The 15,644-nt window shown below is 40.8% G+C and overlaps 1 protein-coding gene across 3 annotated transcripts in view; it reads left to right on the top strand.

The window, feature by feature from the left end:
- cpt1b (carnitine palmitoyltransferase 1B (muscle)) overlaps window positions 1-15,639 on the top strand; it is a 16,497-nt gene extending 858 nt beyond the window's left edge. Inside the window, exons 2-19 of one of the 3 annotated variants that reach the window (XM_088996710.1) lie at window positions 1,008-1,160; window positions 1,960-2,099; window positions 2,296-2,467; window positions 2,647-2,748; window positions 4,406-4,543; window positions 4,628-4,705; window positions 6,167-6,274; window positions 6,376-6,460; window positions 8,279-8,474; window positions 8,581-8,763; window positions 9,834-9,939; window positions 10,037-10,153; window positions 10,328-10,492; window positions 11,712-11,846; window positions 12,846-12,998; window positions 13,065-13,178; window positions 13,570-13,662; window positions 14,978-15,638. In XM_088996710.1, the coding sequence (XP_088852836.1) occupies window positions 1,020-1,160; window positions 1,960-2,099; window positions 2,296-2,467; window positions 2,647-2,748; window positions 4,406-4,543; window positions 4,628-4,705; window positions 6,167-6,274; window positions 6,376-6,460; window positions 8,279-8,474; window positions 8,581-8,763; window positions 9,834-9,939; window positions 10,037-10,153; window positions 10,328-10,492; window positions 11,712-11,846; window positions 12,846-12,998; window positions 13,065-13,178; window positions 13,570-13,662; window positions 14,978-15,106 (2,355 nt within the window). In that variant the 5' untranslated portion in view covers window positions 1,008-1,019 and the 3' untranslated portion in view covers window positions 15,107-15,638. Of the gene's footprint in view, window positions 1-942; window positions 1,161-1,959; window positions 2,100-2,295; window positions 2,468-2,646; window positions 2,749-4,405; window positions 4,544-4,627; window positions 4,706-6,166; window positions 6,275-6,375; window positions 6,461-8,278; window positions 8,475-8,580; window positions 8,764-9,833; window positions 9,940-10,036; window positions 10,154-10,327; window positions 10,493-11,711; window positions 11,847-12,845; window positions 12,999-13,064; window positions 13,179-13,569; window positions 13,663-14,977 lie in introns of those variants that run through there. The other 2 variants (XM_088996713.1, XM_088996712.1) reach the window with 2 other exon arrangements.
- Window positions 15,640-15,644: the final 5 nt, after the last annotated feature.

The raw sequence follows: 15,644 nt of genomic DNA, 5'->3' as shown, positions 1-15,644 counted from the left end.
ACACAAAATCTACATTATTTTATGGATAATAAATGTGTTATTGGATTGTAATTAAAGAAATAAACTGTATTGCATAATAAAGTCATTTTATTTACCTTTGTGATGGTTGTTGATATACTTGCCTCTTGAGGATATCCGAGTGAAGTTGTGCCATGCTTTCTCGGCAATAATACCCTCACTCACAATGTCCCCTGCTAGCTGCTTATCGTTAATCCAAGTCAACAGAAGTTTTTCAACCTCTTCTATTGCCTGAAACCGTTGTTTAGATAACACAGAAACACCATTAGCCACACATAGCAATGGTCGACTTAGCATACTGGTGGTGGGACGCTAAGTCACACAAACGCACACCTCCCTCGTGTTTTTCAATGATCTCCTTCTTCTGCTCGACCGTAGTTTTCTTTTGTGTCCTCTTCGGTTTAACACTAGCCTGTGGTGTTTTTTTTCAGTCCCATAATAGCAAAAGTACTCCACTCAATAGCAAACCACGTCTGCACTCAAAGGCGGTGTGGAAAACTTGTCCGCCACCCACTGTGGCGCTTTTCGACCGGGTGGTTTGGTGCTCATCCGCCGAAAACAAGTTTGTCTGCCAAGATTATATTCTCATCTCATCTCATTTTCCGTACCGCTTATTCCTCATTAGGGTCGCGGGGGTTGCTGGAGCCTATCTCAGCTGTCTTCGGGCACGAGGCGGGGGACACCCTGAATTGGTTGCCAGCCAATCGCAGGGCACACAAAGACAACAGTCACTCTCACACTCACACCTAGGGACAATTTGGAGTGGTCAATCTGCCTGCCATGCATGTTTTTGGAGTGTGGGATGAAACCGGAGGACCCGGAGAAAACCCACGCGGGTCCGGGGAGAACATGCAAACTCCACACGGGGAGGCCGGACCGGGACGCGAACCGGCGACCTCTGCACTGTGAAGCCGGTGTGCTAACCACTCGACTACCGGGCCGACACTGCAATCTTAAACCACAATAATGGCACATTGCATGGCCAACAGGGATTAGGAGCGATGGCCGAAGCCCATCAGGCGGTGGGCTTTCAGTTCACCGTGCGTCCAGATGGCGTGGACCTCAAACTGAGCCAGGAGGTCATCACCAATATCTGCCAGGCTGGTCTGACGGTGTGGAAGAAGAGAGCCATACGGTTCAAGGTGTCAAGAAGTTACCTTTTTAACACATACATTGTATTGTGGGTGGCAGAAAATACTGCCACTTGAGCAGAAATACAGGTACCATATTTTCCGGTGTATAAGGCGAACCCCCAATGAATGGTATATGTTCCGGCTGGGGATAAGCACTACTTTTATGGAGTAGCTGTCGAGTCGGTAGCTGCTAACAGTCATTGCAAGAACGGTTGTGGCTCAATATTACTTCACATATAAGGTGCATCTGCGTATAAGATGCAGGGTAATCTAAGAAAACTAAGGCTTTTGGGTGTGCCTTATATACCGGAAAATACTTACAAAAACATGATGACTGGTAAAAGTGATTCAAATTATGTCTATATTTTCAAAAATAAATTAATGAATACTTTTGCAATGGTCAAATATCTGACCTACACTTAATTACATAATTTTATATAATTTTACTTTATCAATACTATTAAATAATAAGTCAAATAAATGAATACTCACATCCCAATATATTAAAAAAAAAACTACTTCAATGCAAAGAAAATATTTGGACTTGGTAACGCCAATAATCGAGTGAAGTAACCTGAAAAATGTAAAAGATGTTTTTTCTAAATCAATTTTTTTTCTCAAGTTTTTTTTCTAGTGGATTCTTGTTTGGCAATGCCAGGAATTCATCAAATACAAATCATTCATGATCATATTTACCGCTAAATAGAATTTTCAGGTATCAATACTTGATTAAGTACTAAATCTATCTAATCAATCTCGTAAAAATGATCTTGTGCGGGTATTTTGCTTTTGTTTTTTTGTTATCCAGAACGGAATCTTGGCCGGCGTGTACCCGGCCAGTCCGTCCAGTTGGCTGATTGTTGTCATTGTCATGATGAGCAGCTTGTACATTGACATGGACCCTTCGTTTGGGATCATGTGCGCCATGAACGAAATTATGCCGCTCAGGTCAGCGTCAGTTTCTTTACTCCCAGTTTCACTGGGCACTTGATGAGGTACTCCATCCCTCTTTCACTCAGTAGTCGCGACGTGACAAAATAGGTGTACCCAATCAAGCGTCCAGCGGCCACAATTTCCATGTTTGTTGACCCACTCAACGTGAGGAAAGTATAACGAGCTTAGTTGTTGTGCCTTTTGTGAGTAGAAGATATCTATCAGTGCAGACGAGTACGGTGCTGATCGCCGTGGTGTTTGCCAGCGCAGTGTGGCTCTTCCTCATCTGCCTGCTGAGGTACACCCTCAAGGCGCTGCTCTCCTACCATGGCTGGATCTTTGAATCCCACGGAAAGATGAGCACTTCCACTAAAGTGTGGCTGGTACATACAAACTCAATTCCACATTGTGTTAAACATGTTTTTTTCATTTATATTGAGCACTACGTCCCAACTTCATTGGAGTTGGGTTTGTACAATATATCTCACTGTTTTAACTTTTAAAATATGAGTTTTTTGATCTGTTCATTGTGCCCCCCCCCCCACCACCTTTTCTCTCCCAGAGCCTGGTGAAGTTGTTTTCAGGACGCAGACCACTTCTTTATAGCTTCCAGGCATCCTTGCCCCGGTTACCTGTGCCAAGGGTAGAAGACACCATTCGCAGGGTGGGAAATTATTCCTTTGTACGAGAGTAAAGTTGAACTACTTTACGACTCACAGTCTCAATCTTTTGCACCTGTACGCACTTCATGTTACAATTTTGTGAAGAAAAAAAGAAACACTCAAAAGCGACGTCAAAGTAAAAAAAACTGTATGATTATATTGTCAATGTGCTCCCACTTTTAAACAGTGGCAGTCAGAGGCATTTTTTTTTAAATATCCCTCAACGACGAATCACATTTTTACTTGACCGCAACTGGCTGCCTCCAAGATGGATAGAATTGGGCGGCTTTATTTCTACTGTATTCCACAACTCCCATCTTAATTAGCATACCACACTGAGACTCATGGGGCTGCGTACCACATTTTAATGTAAAGAACATTTATCTCTTGATTTCCTCTTTAATAAATGATCTTACATTTGTGTCTTAAAATAGAATCAAACATTTCCCAGAAAGTGTGGGTAAGGCGAAAAGTTCGTCTGCCAAACATTTATTTCCCCTAAGAAACCATTAAAAATGAGAATAATCCGTTCCCAGGTCCCCATAAAACATAATTTTCTACTAAATAAGCCTTAAAATTACACAAAATATACCTTATTTTATGTATAATAAATGTGATGTTGTGTTGTAATTAAAGAAATAAACTGTACTGTATAAAAGTCGTTTTGTATACCTTTGTGATGGTAGTTGTCAATGGATGGTAGCAATGGTCGACTTAGCGTAATGGTACTGGGACAGCTAAGTCACACAAACGCACACCTCGTTCGTGTTTTTCGATGACCTCCTTCATCTGCTTGACTGTGACATTCTTTTGTGTCCTCTTCGGCTTAACACTAGCCTGTGGTGGGGTCTTTTTTGGTCCCATAATAGCAAAAGTACTCCACTCGATAACAAACCACGTCATCATTCAAAGGGGGTGTGGAAAACTAGTCCGCCACCACCGTGGCGCTGTTCGACCGTGTGGTTTGGTGTTTTTCCGGCGAATACTAGCCCGCCAGCCATCGTGGCCACATGTGGATGCATGAAGGAGTTAATGTAATTTTAGAGGTCTTTCGTGTCCAATTATCGTCCCAATTGTTTTTGTTTGTTGTTGCTGTTCGACCGTGTGGTTTGGTGTTTTTCCGGCGAATACTAGCCCGCCGGCCACCGTGACGCTCTGTGTGGTTTGGTTCGTTTGCTGAAAACTAGTTTGTATGCCAAGATAATATTCTCGCAAATTTAATGTTCGTAAGGCGAAAAGTTTGTAAACTAAAGCGTTTGTAAGCCAAGGTATCACTGTACTGGCTTTTATCTATTGCTACAATTTTATTCCGGTGAGGCTTTGCAACAAACCTCCAACCCCCACATTGTTATCCTCATGAAGCTGAACTCAATTTTACCATCATGCAAAATTCATGTAGTAATGTTCCTGCCAAACTAACATCAAAACATATTGTAAACATGCTAATTTGTATGAACATTCCATTGAGGTTTTTATTGCAATGTAGTAGATTGGTAAATTATGATCAATTATGTCTTTTAATCCCTTCAGGTACAACACTTACTACAGTGGACAGTTCATATGATCAGGTTATAGGATGCATGAAAGAGTTAATGTAACTTTAGAGGTCTTTCTTGTCCAATTATAGTCCCAATTGTTTTTGTTTGTTGTTTTGTTCAGTATTTGGAGTCGGTGCGCCCTCTGTTGGATGATGAGGAATATCAGCAAATGGAGATCTTGGCTAAAGACTTTAAAGACTCTGAGGCTGCCCAGCTACAGAGATACTTGATACTAAAGTCCTGGTGGGCTACCAATTATGTGAGTGCACTACAGTACTATCTCACTATAGCTGGTCTTACTATTTACATCAACATGAGGCATTTATTATCTGTTCTGTCCTAGGTGAGTGACTGGTGGGAGGAGTACATTTACCTGAGAGGCAGGGGCCCAATTATGGTCAACAGTAACTTTTACATTATGGTAAGATAATAATAATAATAATGATAATAATAATAATGATAATAATAATAACACTAATATACTAGTATACTCATACGAATACTACTAATAATAATACATTTTTTGCACCTTTCAAAGCACACAAGGACACTACATTCAAGAAGAACAATGGAACAATAAACACCAGATGGAAGAACACGATGTATACTATGTGCCTCTCAACGGTAGAGGGGCTGTAATTCAAACTAGAGGTTATAGGTTAGATCCCCTTCCTCCCTGACTATGTCAACGTATCCTGAAGCAAAATATTGAGCATCGAGTTGCTCCTGCTGCTGAGTCAGCAGTTGCTGAATGACGAGTCAGTTCGAGTGCTTTCCAGGTGGAAAAAAAAGTGTTATACACATATTTTTAGTTAATTTTATATATTTTTTACTTAGGTATACTTTTTTATTTTAGAATTGTTTCATGATTTTATCTATTTTATGTTTTTGTTTGTTATTTAAAGGACAACCGACGTCTCTGGACAAGTTGTGTCCATAATTTGTAAAATGGCTTCAAATGACTTCTACTGAGCGTATTTTACAAAGATTCCACCGCATATAGCTATATTTTACATTTTAAGACTCGCGCTGAATATTCAGGAAGTCTTGTTTTTGAGTTGGTGACGAGTGTGTACGTGACGTCACTAAAGGGCCCTTTACCGTAAATAAGACGCATTGTAGCGTACTTTCATCACGTCAATGTATTTTGCTGTACTTGTTTGGTCTGGGGACCTCGTGTTGCACCCAAAAGCCGCCAGAAGGCCAGAAGAGGGCGTCCAAGTGCCATATAAGGAATTTATCAGCCTGTGTAAACGGAGTTGGCCACAGGATGTTGCCATCTTGTGCCTCTTTTTTTGGGTGAGAGATTTTACCCCAATGTTGCCTCAAAATGGCACAAATAAATTCTTTAATCGATTGCAAACTCGCATGCTTTCCTCTTCAGAACTATTTGAATCATATTCATAACTGGATGACTAACAAGAAAGCAGCTTCTCCGAATCTGAAGCCATTGTTTTGATTCGCTAGCAATGCAAGACGCCTTGGCGTGATGTCACGAACTGGGGGCAGCTCAATTCGCAGCTCAATGTTTTGCAGATTTTGGACACTTTAAGTCATTTTTATTGGTGTTTTGCATTATACTAAAAATATCATGCTGCGTGTTTTGGGTATTTTAGATGCTATAAAACGTTTTTTTGGTGTCAGTTAAGAAACAAAAAAGTGACGTCGGTTGTCCTTTAAGAATTTACTTTTCAAATAAACTGGGCTTTTGGAATTACCACCAGCCAAACTAATGAAATACTTTTTAAAAAAGGTATATATTTTTTCATTTTAATGATTCTTTGTGTTAACTTTTAATAACATTTTATTTATGTCTTCATCATAATTTCAGTTGAAATTGTTTACTCCCTATTAATTTTCTACATTTCTGAATATACTATAGGACCTGCTGTATGTGACACCGACCCACCGGCAAGCGGCGCGTGCGGGCAATGTGGTGCACGCCATGTTGCAGTACAGACGCAAACTGGAGCGCGGCGAACATGCGCCGGTAATGGTCCAACATACTTAGCACAGAATACAAGACCAATACTTAAAGGGTACATCATCACACTCCCATTTCATTTGAACTTCTTTTCTTTGGCTGCCCAGTTGAGAGCTTTAGGGACGGTTCCCATGTGCTCCACTCAGATGGAGAGGATGTTCAACACCACCCGCATCCCTGGCATCGAAACAGGTCCAGTTCAATACCATTTGCAGATATTTTTTCACCATTTTGTTAGTCTTTCGAATGCCCAGTTTTTGTGCTTTATTCTTATATTTGGGAGGGAGGGTATTTGGTCAAAGTCATGTCTAAAATTAACTCATTCACTGCCAGACGTGCAAAAATGTGTCCACTCTAGTATCAGGGTATTTGTCATTGTCACTCGAATTCCAGGACCCACAGAATATTGAATTTTAGGACTACATAAACATTCAATACAGCGTTAGAAACCTTATACTCTCTTCTTTCACCAGAAAAAGTTCATTCTTAAATTATATGTGTCTGGAGTTATATGAGCTTGAAATGAGGGCGCCTGTCCAAAATACAATGCAATACATACATATTGGTTTATATAGCACTTTAACAACAGCTGAAGCTGGAACAAGGCGCTAACATGGAAAAAAGGGAAATGCTGCCCCTTGTGGAAGGGAAAAAACATTGCCAAAATCCATGGCCAGTGCTTTATCGGCACCCAAACAAGAAAAAACAAAACCCGAACAAATTCGGGAATGGCAGTCTACGTCATATTTTCAATTCCCAAATAAATGTGTGAATGGCAATGAATGAGTGAAAAAATGTCACATGGCACTCTCTTTTTGGATAACTAAGGGGTACTTTGTTCAGTCAGGACATGCTGTACGTTTTGTAATAATAGAAAAACTGACTGACTGTCATCGCTGGACAGCTCTGGGGCCATTGTGCTTTTTTGCGCCTGTAATGGGCAGCATCTTCACAGCCCCACTTTGTTCAGCGGAAAGGTCGGTGCTGTCGGACAGTCTGCGGTTGGATGGATGCATGGCTTGAGGAGCCCGCGATAAGAAGAAAGGAGCGTCAGCGCAGAGCGCCGATGCGTATATAGAACTGTCGCGGCTTGGAATTGAAGCGGATTTATGTGGGACAGGAGATGTGAGACAATGTATTTTTGTCAATGGATGCTACAGCTTCGTGTTTGCTTTCAACATTTAGCTTGTAGTAGACGTGCAAATTCCACCATGACGTCCCTGATCCACTGCTGAAATGGATGCTTTGATCATCTCCTCTTTCATCTAGAACTGCTTCATGTCATCACAAAGAGGGTACAGCAAGTCCTGAAGAATAAATGACTCTCTGTGTCTTTGTGATGTCATATTTGTTTTGTTTTGTTTTGTTTTGTTTTTTTTTCCCCAAGATGGCGGCGCGTGAACACGCAGCGGCTCCCCTCGACCGGGAAATTGGCGTTTTCATGTTTTTTATGTTTGTTAAAGTCATTATTGCATGCTGAGTCCGAGAGGACAGTAATTTCATATGTGCTGTATTGGATTGGATTGGATATGCCTTTATTAGTCTCACAGTGGAGAAATTTACATTTCACAGCAGCAAAGTGTATGTCATGCGTATTAGCATATTTGATAATAAAGCTGTCTTTTACTTTTTGACTCTGAAAAAAAAAGTTTGCCACCATCATGTGGCATCTATGGGCAAATCATTACAAATCAATCTGACAAGAGGTATTGATTACTCACAAATGTTCATTATTCACGAATGAGTGTGGTTGCTAGCATGCTGAAAATTGTTGGGTGCATTGTACTGTCAAACCTCATAATTGCCGAGTCAATATTAAGGATTTTCCTCATCACAGAGTTTCTACTGAATGGGAAGTGTGTGTGAATTTTCTTCTTTTTGTTCTGGATGAATCCCCCCCCACACACACCCTGCAAACCCCATAGTCAAATTGTTGTTTCAGGTAATATTGTTTACAAAGTCACAGCACCCACTATTTAAACAAAAGTAAAAATTTGTTGTTGTTTGCAGATTTTGTGCAGCACCTGAGTGACAGGAAGCACGTGGTGGTATACCACAAGGGTCGCTTTTTCCAAGTGTGGCTTTACACGGGAGGACGCCACCTCTTACCCAGTGAGTTGGAGACCCAATTTAGTAGGATCCTCAACGACACATCCGAGCCGCAGCCTGGCGAGCTCAAATTAGCTGCGCTGACTGCAGGAAACAGGTGAACACCCCATAACTACATTTGTGATTGTATTAAGAGCTGGATTGAAGTTTCAGGTAACAAGGAATAACACTGGAAAGTTGTGACTGTGTTTACCACCCATTAGGGTTCCGTGGGCTCAGGCCCGAATGAAATACTTCAGTCAAGGGGTAAACAAAGCCTCCTTAGATGCCGTGGAGTCTGCGGCCTTCTTCTTGGCCTTGGATGACGAGCCTCAGGGTTACGACGCGACGAGCAACTCTCTTGACCGCTATGCCAAATCGCTGCTGCACGGGAAGTGTTATGACAGGTAAAAAGCCACAGTCGGGGAGCGACTTGAATTCCATAATCACTTTTAATAATGTTGATTTTGATGCATTTACAGATGAATCCTAACGTAAAAAAAACATGTAAAAAAGGCTAATGTACTAAAAGTAATTAAAAGGACTATGAAATTCAAATGAAAAATCTGTATATTTTCAAGGACATTCCATAAATGAACTGAATCATGTGATTTCTCAATATTATATAATATAGTTACATAATCAACAGGTACGGCATAAGTAGCATAAAAATGGATGACCGGAAGTTCAATCCTGTGATGCCTCCAATCAAGAAATACACCATTGACAATGAAAGATAGAAAGAAAATAAAATGTAAAAAAAATACTTTTAGTAATATTCCAAATAAATTTTATGTGTTTGCGGATGAATCCTAATGTTTAAAAAAATATGTAAAAAAGTAATGTAAAAATATGGAAAAAAAATTAATACAAAAATGTAATAAAAAATATGTAAAAAAATGAAAATCTAATGGAAAGTTGCAACATGCTACACCCCTAAAAAATAGAAATACATTGAATGACTACAAATAAATATTGTTTTTAATAACTAAATGAACTAATTCACTACCATTCCCGAATTTATTTGGGAATTGAAAATATGACATGGAGCGCTATTCCCGAATGTGTATGGGTTTTTGTTTTTCTTGCAGGTGTGTGCCAATAAAGCGCTGGTAACACCTCTGTCAATGTTTTTTTCCCTTCCACGAGGGGACAGAACGTGCATTTTGTTTAGCCGCTCCCACTTGCACCTCATATTATTCCAGACCCATATAATTTAGTAATTAACTCTTTTCTGATGAAAGAAGAGAGTCTACGGTTTCTAACGCTGTTTTGAATGTTTATGTATGTTTATGTATGTTTCTGTGGGTCCTGGAATTTGAGTGAAAATGACACAAAACATGGCACTGGAGTGGATACATTTTTTCACGTCTGGCAGTGAATAAGTTAAAGCATGCAATTCCTAAATCATGATCATGATTGAGAAACCCATACACAGGCATAATAAAATAATCATCATACACGTCTATTCTTTTAGGTGGTTCGACAAATCTTTCAACCTCATTTGTTACCCCAATGGCAAAATAGGAATCAACGCCGAACATTCGTGGGCCGACGCGCCCATTGTGGGGCACATGTGGGAGGTAATTCGTCCTCTGTGAACCACCAATCATTCATTTGATGTGAGTTGGATGTGTGTTTATTCACAGACGACTTACGCGTGCGTATGTGTTTCTGTAGTACATCATCGCCACTGACTGCTTCCATCTGGGCTACACAGAGGAGGGGCACTGCAAGGGAGACGTGAACAAATGTCTTCCTCAGCCCTCTCGACTCCAGTGGCATATTCCAAAGGAGGTACAGCACCAGTGTCAGTGCACTCTTTTATTCCAACTTTCTTTTTCTTTCTTTCTATTCTGAAAAGCTTTTTTTAAATCAGTGGCTGAGATCCAGTCACTCATGAAATATCAGAGCACAGTGGGTGCTAGGCTATTCTGGAATCTGTAACGTGTCTGTTCTTTCTCTATTTAGTGCCAAAATGTGATTGAGACATCGTATCTGTCTGCTAAAAAGATAGCCGAAGACGTGGACTTCCTCGCCTACCTGTTTAGTGCCTTTGGCAAAGGCATGATTAAAAAGTGCAGGACCAGCCCGGATGCGTTCATTCAGCTGGCCCTGCAGCTGGCACAATTTAGGGTATGCTGCCTTTCATCCTTTGGATAATCACCCTTCTGACAATTAACATGATTGTATGAATGCTTAATAGCGCACAAACAAAAACCTATATTTTATGCCAAATTCCACTATTATCATTTTTTCCTTCAATTCAAACTATCACAATGCTGACATGTCAGCTTTATTCAGGACATTCTATTTTGCACATTTGGTAAAGTCCACATCTTCCACCTGCCACACAAAGGTGACCTTCACAAATGTACAGTGATACCTCAGTTTACAAACGCTTTAGCTCACAAACTTCGCCTTACGAACATTAAATTCGCGAGAATATAATCTTGGTATACGAACTAGTTTTCGGCGGACGGACCAAACCACACAGCACCACGGTGGCTGGCGGACTAGTTTTCCACACCCCCTTTGAGTGCAGACGTGGTTTGCTATCGAGGGGAGTACTTTTGCTATTATGGGACCGAAAAAGACCCCACCACAGGCTAGTGTTAAGCCGAAGAGGACACCAAAGAAAACTACGGTCGAGCAGAAGAAGGAGATCATTGAAAAACACAAGGGAGGTGTGCGTTTGTGTGACTTAGCGTCCCAGTACCAGTATGCTAAGTCGACCATTGCTACGTGTGGCTAAGGGTGTTTCTGTGTTGTCTCAGCAACGGTCTCAGGTAATAGAAGAGGTTGAAAAACTTCTGTTGACTTGGATTAACGAAAATCAGCTAGCAGGGGACATAGTGAGTGAGGGTATTAACGCCGAGAAAGCACGGCAACTTCACTCTGATATCAAGAGGCAACTACATGAATGACCATCACAAAGGTAAATAAAACGACAATTATACAGTACGTACAGTTTATTTCTTTAATTACAATCCAATAGCACGTTTATTATAAATAACAAGGTATATTTTGTGTAGTTTTAAGCCTTATTTAGTAGAAATTTATTTTTATGGGTGCCTGGGAATGGATTATTCTCATTTTTAATGGTTTCTTATTGGAAATAAATCTTTGGCAGATGAACTTTTCGCCTTACACACACTTTCTGGGAACCGATTAAATTTGTAATGTGAGGAATCACTGTACTTCCAGCTACCACATTCTAACACTGATTAAAGTCATTCCAATATTGAGTCTCACATTCTGCATTTCAATAAAGTCCACAGCATTTCAGGGTAGCTTTCAGCTTTTCCGCACAGATCGTATATTGCTTGACTGTTGTCATGATTCTGACCGCCAGGACCAGGGTGAGTTCTGTTTGACATATGAGTCCTCCATGACGCGCATGTTCAGAGACGGCCGCACGGAGACGGTGCGTTCGTGTACCTCAGAGGCCGTCGCCTTCGTCAGAGCCATGGAGGACCGACATACAACAGTAAGAAGGACAGACATAAGTACAACCAGATTGGGATAATTGGTGTCAGTCATAACCACAATAATGTCAACAGAAAAAAATACATACGGCATACCGCATTTTCCGGTGTAAATGCGCACCCCTAATGAATGGTGTATTTTCAAACTTGTTCCATATATAAGGTGCAGAGGACAATAAGGCACACCTGCAATGAATGAAAAAATGTTTTCCAAATATAATATAGGAATATATAAACGTTTTCCTAATATAAGGCACACCACATTATAAGGTGCTACAGTAGAGGCTGGGTTTACGCACTACCACTGAGGAAAATTGAATCTGGCTGCTGACAGTTGATGCGAGACCTGTTGTGGCTCAACATTACTTCACATATAAGGTGCACCTAAGTACAAGACGCAGGGTCATCTTTTGAAGAAAATTAAGGCTTTTGGGTAATTTGTCGAATAAACTTAAAAGTACGTACCTCCCACCATTGTTAACTCATTCACTGCCAGACGTGCAAAAATGTGTCCACTCCAGTGCCAGGGTTTTTGTCATTGTCACTCGAATTCACAGAATATTGGACCCACAGAACATTGAGTTTTAGGACTACATAAATATTCAATGCAGCGTAAGAAACCTTAAACTCTTCTTTCATCAGAAAAAAAAAACGGTTAATTCTTAAAGCATATGAATCTGGAGTTATGAGTTTGAAATGAGGGCGGCTGTCCAAAATACAATGCAATACATATACATATTGGTTTATATAGCGCTTTAACAACAGCTGAAGCTGGAACAGGGCGCTAACATGGAAAAAAGGGAAATGCTGCCCCCTTGTAGAAGGGAAAAACATGACCAGAGGTCTGGCCAGCACTTTATCGGCACCCAAGCAAGAAAAAAAAAACACCCAAACCAATTTGGGAATGGCACTCTACGTCGTTTTTTCAATTCCATAATAAATGCGTGAGTGGCAGTGAATGCGTTAATTTCCCTTCTTTGTTCCCTTGTGTCCGGAAACAGAACTTGCAGAGGCTGGCACTTTTTCAGAAAGCGGCGGACAAGCATCAGAACATGTACCGTCTGGCCATGACCGGTTCCGGCATTGACCGACATCTGTTCTGTCTCTACATCGTGTCCAAGTATTTGGGTGTGGACTCTCCTTTCCTAAAGCAGGTAAGAATGTGCACACGCTCCAGATGCATGCTAACGTTGCTAATGTCTCCACATGCTTGCTTCCAGGTTCTGTCAGAACCGTGGAAGTTGTCCACCAGTCAGACTCCTCAGCAGCAGCTCAACTTGATGGACATCAATAAGTACCCCAACTACGTTGGGGCCGGAGGTGGATTTGGCCCAGTGAGTCAAATCATTGCCTGTTATTTATTCTCAGGATCAATAAAGCGTTCCAACCACTCCATAAATAGATGTCAAATGTTCGCTCGCAGCAAATATATAACACAAGATGAAAATAAAAATGTGTAAAGACTTAGTTTACGACAACTTTTATGTTATGATCTATACTTTTTCTTCTACTTTATTCCTTTCATAACTGTGCTTATTCGGGGAATTTCACCATTCTGAGATGAATATAGATTTTCTTATTCTCATTTTTAAATCCAGATGGATAAAATATAACTACAAGTATGAATAAAATCTATTCTAAATTATTTTAAACATATTTTAAATAGTCACAAAATTATTTTTCAAGTGCGTAATTAACGTGATAAATTCTGAATTATTTTTATAGGTAGCCGACGATGGTTATGGGGTGTCTTACATCATTGTTGGAGAAAACCTGATTACATTCCACATCTCCAGCAAGTTCTCCAGCCCTGACACGGTAAACAGTTGTGACACACAATTTCATGAACTGATGTTTCCTTCCCAGTAGGTAACTTAAGTCCTCTGTGCGAACTTTTAAAGTGGAAGTACAAATACTGTTATGTCATGAGAGGCTAGGTCTCAGCGGGGCAGGACAAGGAGTGCAATGGACGACAGGTTTGAATGCAAACAAAGATTTTAATAAAGAGTTTCAGGGGGAATTCACAAGCAAAAAAAGGCAAGAATAGCGTCCCTTCCAATTCCAAAATCAAAGTCTCTTCCGAGGTGAAACTGAAGACGGAGTTCTTTTCCATGTGTTTCTAGGCCTCACCCCTCTTGATGTCCTTCCTAGGTAGCCTAGCCACCATTAGCAAGGTTCCAAATACGGTGTTCCGTGATATGGTCCCAACTGGCGACGAGTTCCATGCAGACATCAGTTTCTCTGTGTTTCTTCACAGAGGACAACAATGGAGCTTGTCTCCCCGGCCCCTACACTCAGAGGCTCTCTGCCTTAAAAGCCTTGCATGCCAATCAAGCCATGATCAACCACAAGTGTGGGGTTTGGATTGCTGCCTTCCACCATATGGGGCTAAAACTCTCTCTCGGTGGAGCCATCTTAGGGGAATATATTTTTCCCCTCCAGGTCCCAGCCTCTCGTTTACATCACAATACTGATAGAGGATCTTGATAAGTATGGACCAAATTCCTTCCTTAAAGCAAATGTAAAAAAAGTAAACTCTAAAATGTATTCATGTACAAAACTAAAAATATGTAATGTCCATTAGTGACGCCGTTCTAGAATAGTTGACATCTAAACTAAGCCTACCAGACACAGGGCCTCATTAGAGATGTTTTTAAATCCCTCTGTTCCATTGCCTTCAGGGGGTTTCCACTTTCACTGTAGATGTGGACCCAAATCTGCTTTAGAAGATATGATTAGCCAGGTTAAAAATCTATCGGTTCATGGAACGGCCATCCATTGAAATGTCTGTTTTGTTGGTTTATGGATGTTGGTGCTTGTACCAAATGACGACTTGGAGGAGTGTCCATGGGCGTGGTATTCAAATCAAGAAGGCTCTGTCTTACTAATGTATCACTTATATTAGCATATACATATTCTAAATAGCTTGACAGAGGGATTCAGGGGTGGGTGTTGGTCGAAGAAGCTCGGTCGAAGAAGCGCACACGAGGTGTCTTCATGAAAACTGCTCCCTTCCGGCAGTAAAAGACAATCTTCCTGTGTTCAAGCCTTTGTTCACAGTGTCCGAGCAAACATCTCTGAGGTTACTCCACTGTTAATTTCCCACCTGTCGCTCCTCATGTGATCTGTACAGGACTCATGGAGATTTGGTCAGCATATCAACAAAGCCATGGTGGACATCCAAACGCTTTTCCAGGCCACAAACAAGAAGATAACATGTGAATCTGTCATCCAGTTTATCAACGGCAAGAAGTACATGTAGCAGACTGCTGTAAATGTGTGTGTGTGAATGCATGTGCGTGTGTGTATGAATTGAAGCATTGATGCAATGAATGTTGAAATGCTCGCTGATGATGCCCGACTTCATTCCAAATACCATGAACAATCCTGTAAGTTAGTGTTCTGTATATTTTGCATTTATGAAATGAAACATTTTAGAGTAATTAAAGCATCCAGTGATTTTGGGATTGATTGTTTTGCATGCCACTAGAGGGAGTATTAATGTAATTTACCACACTTTTGAGAATCGCTGGACAGGTGCCCCATCCCACTAAGAAGGGAACGTGAGGATAGCAGGTGTTGATGTTACCAACAGTTTTAATGGTTGTCAGTTGAAAAAAAAATATGAATGTTTTCCAACCTTGAAGAAACCCAGTCAAGAATCAACATTCACTCCCTTCAAAAATGGTTTCTGCTCAGAGGGAATTGTTCCTTTTGAACTTGAGGTCAGTGGCTTGAGTGCTTGTTTATCATTGAAGTAATGTCACCATGATCCATGGAGGAGGGAAGTATAGGGACCA

The sequence above is a fragment of the Hippocampus bargibanti genome, linkage group LG05, assembly GCF_051943395.1.
Source record: "Hippocampus bargibanti isolate YZ-2025 linkage group LG05, ASM5194339v1, whole genome shotgun sequence".
NCBI classification, from domain to species: domain Eukaryota; kingdom Metazoa; phylum Chordata; class Actinopteri; order Syngnathiformes; family Syngnathidae; genus Hippocampus; species Hippocampus bargibanti.
This window is presented reverse-complemented; position numbering and strand designations above follow the sequence as displayed.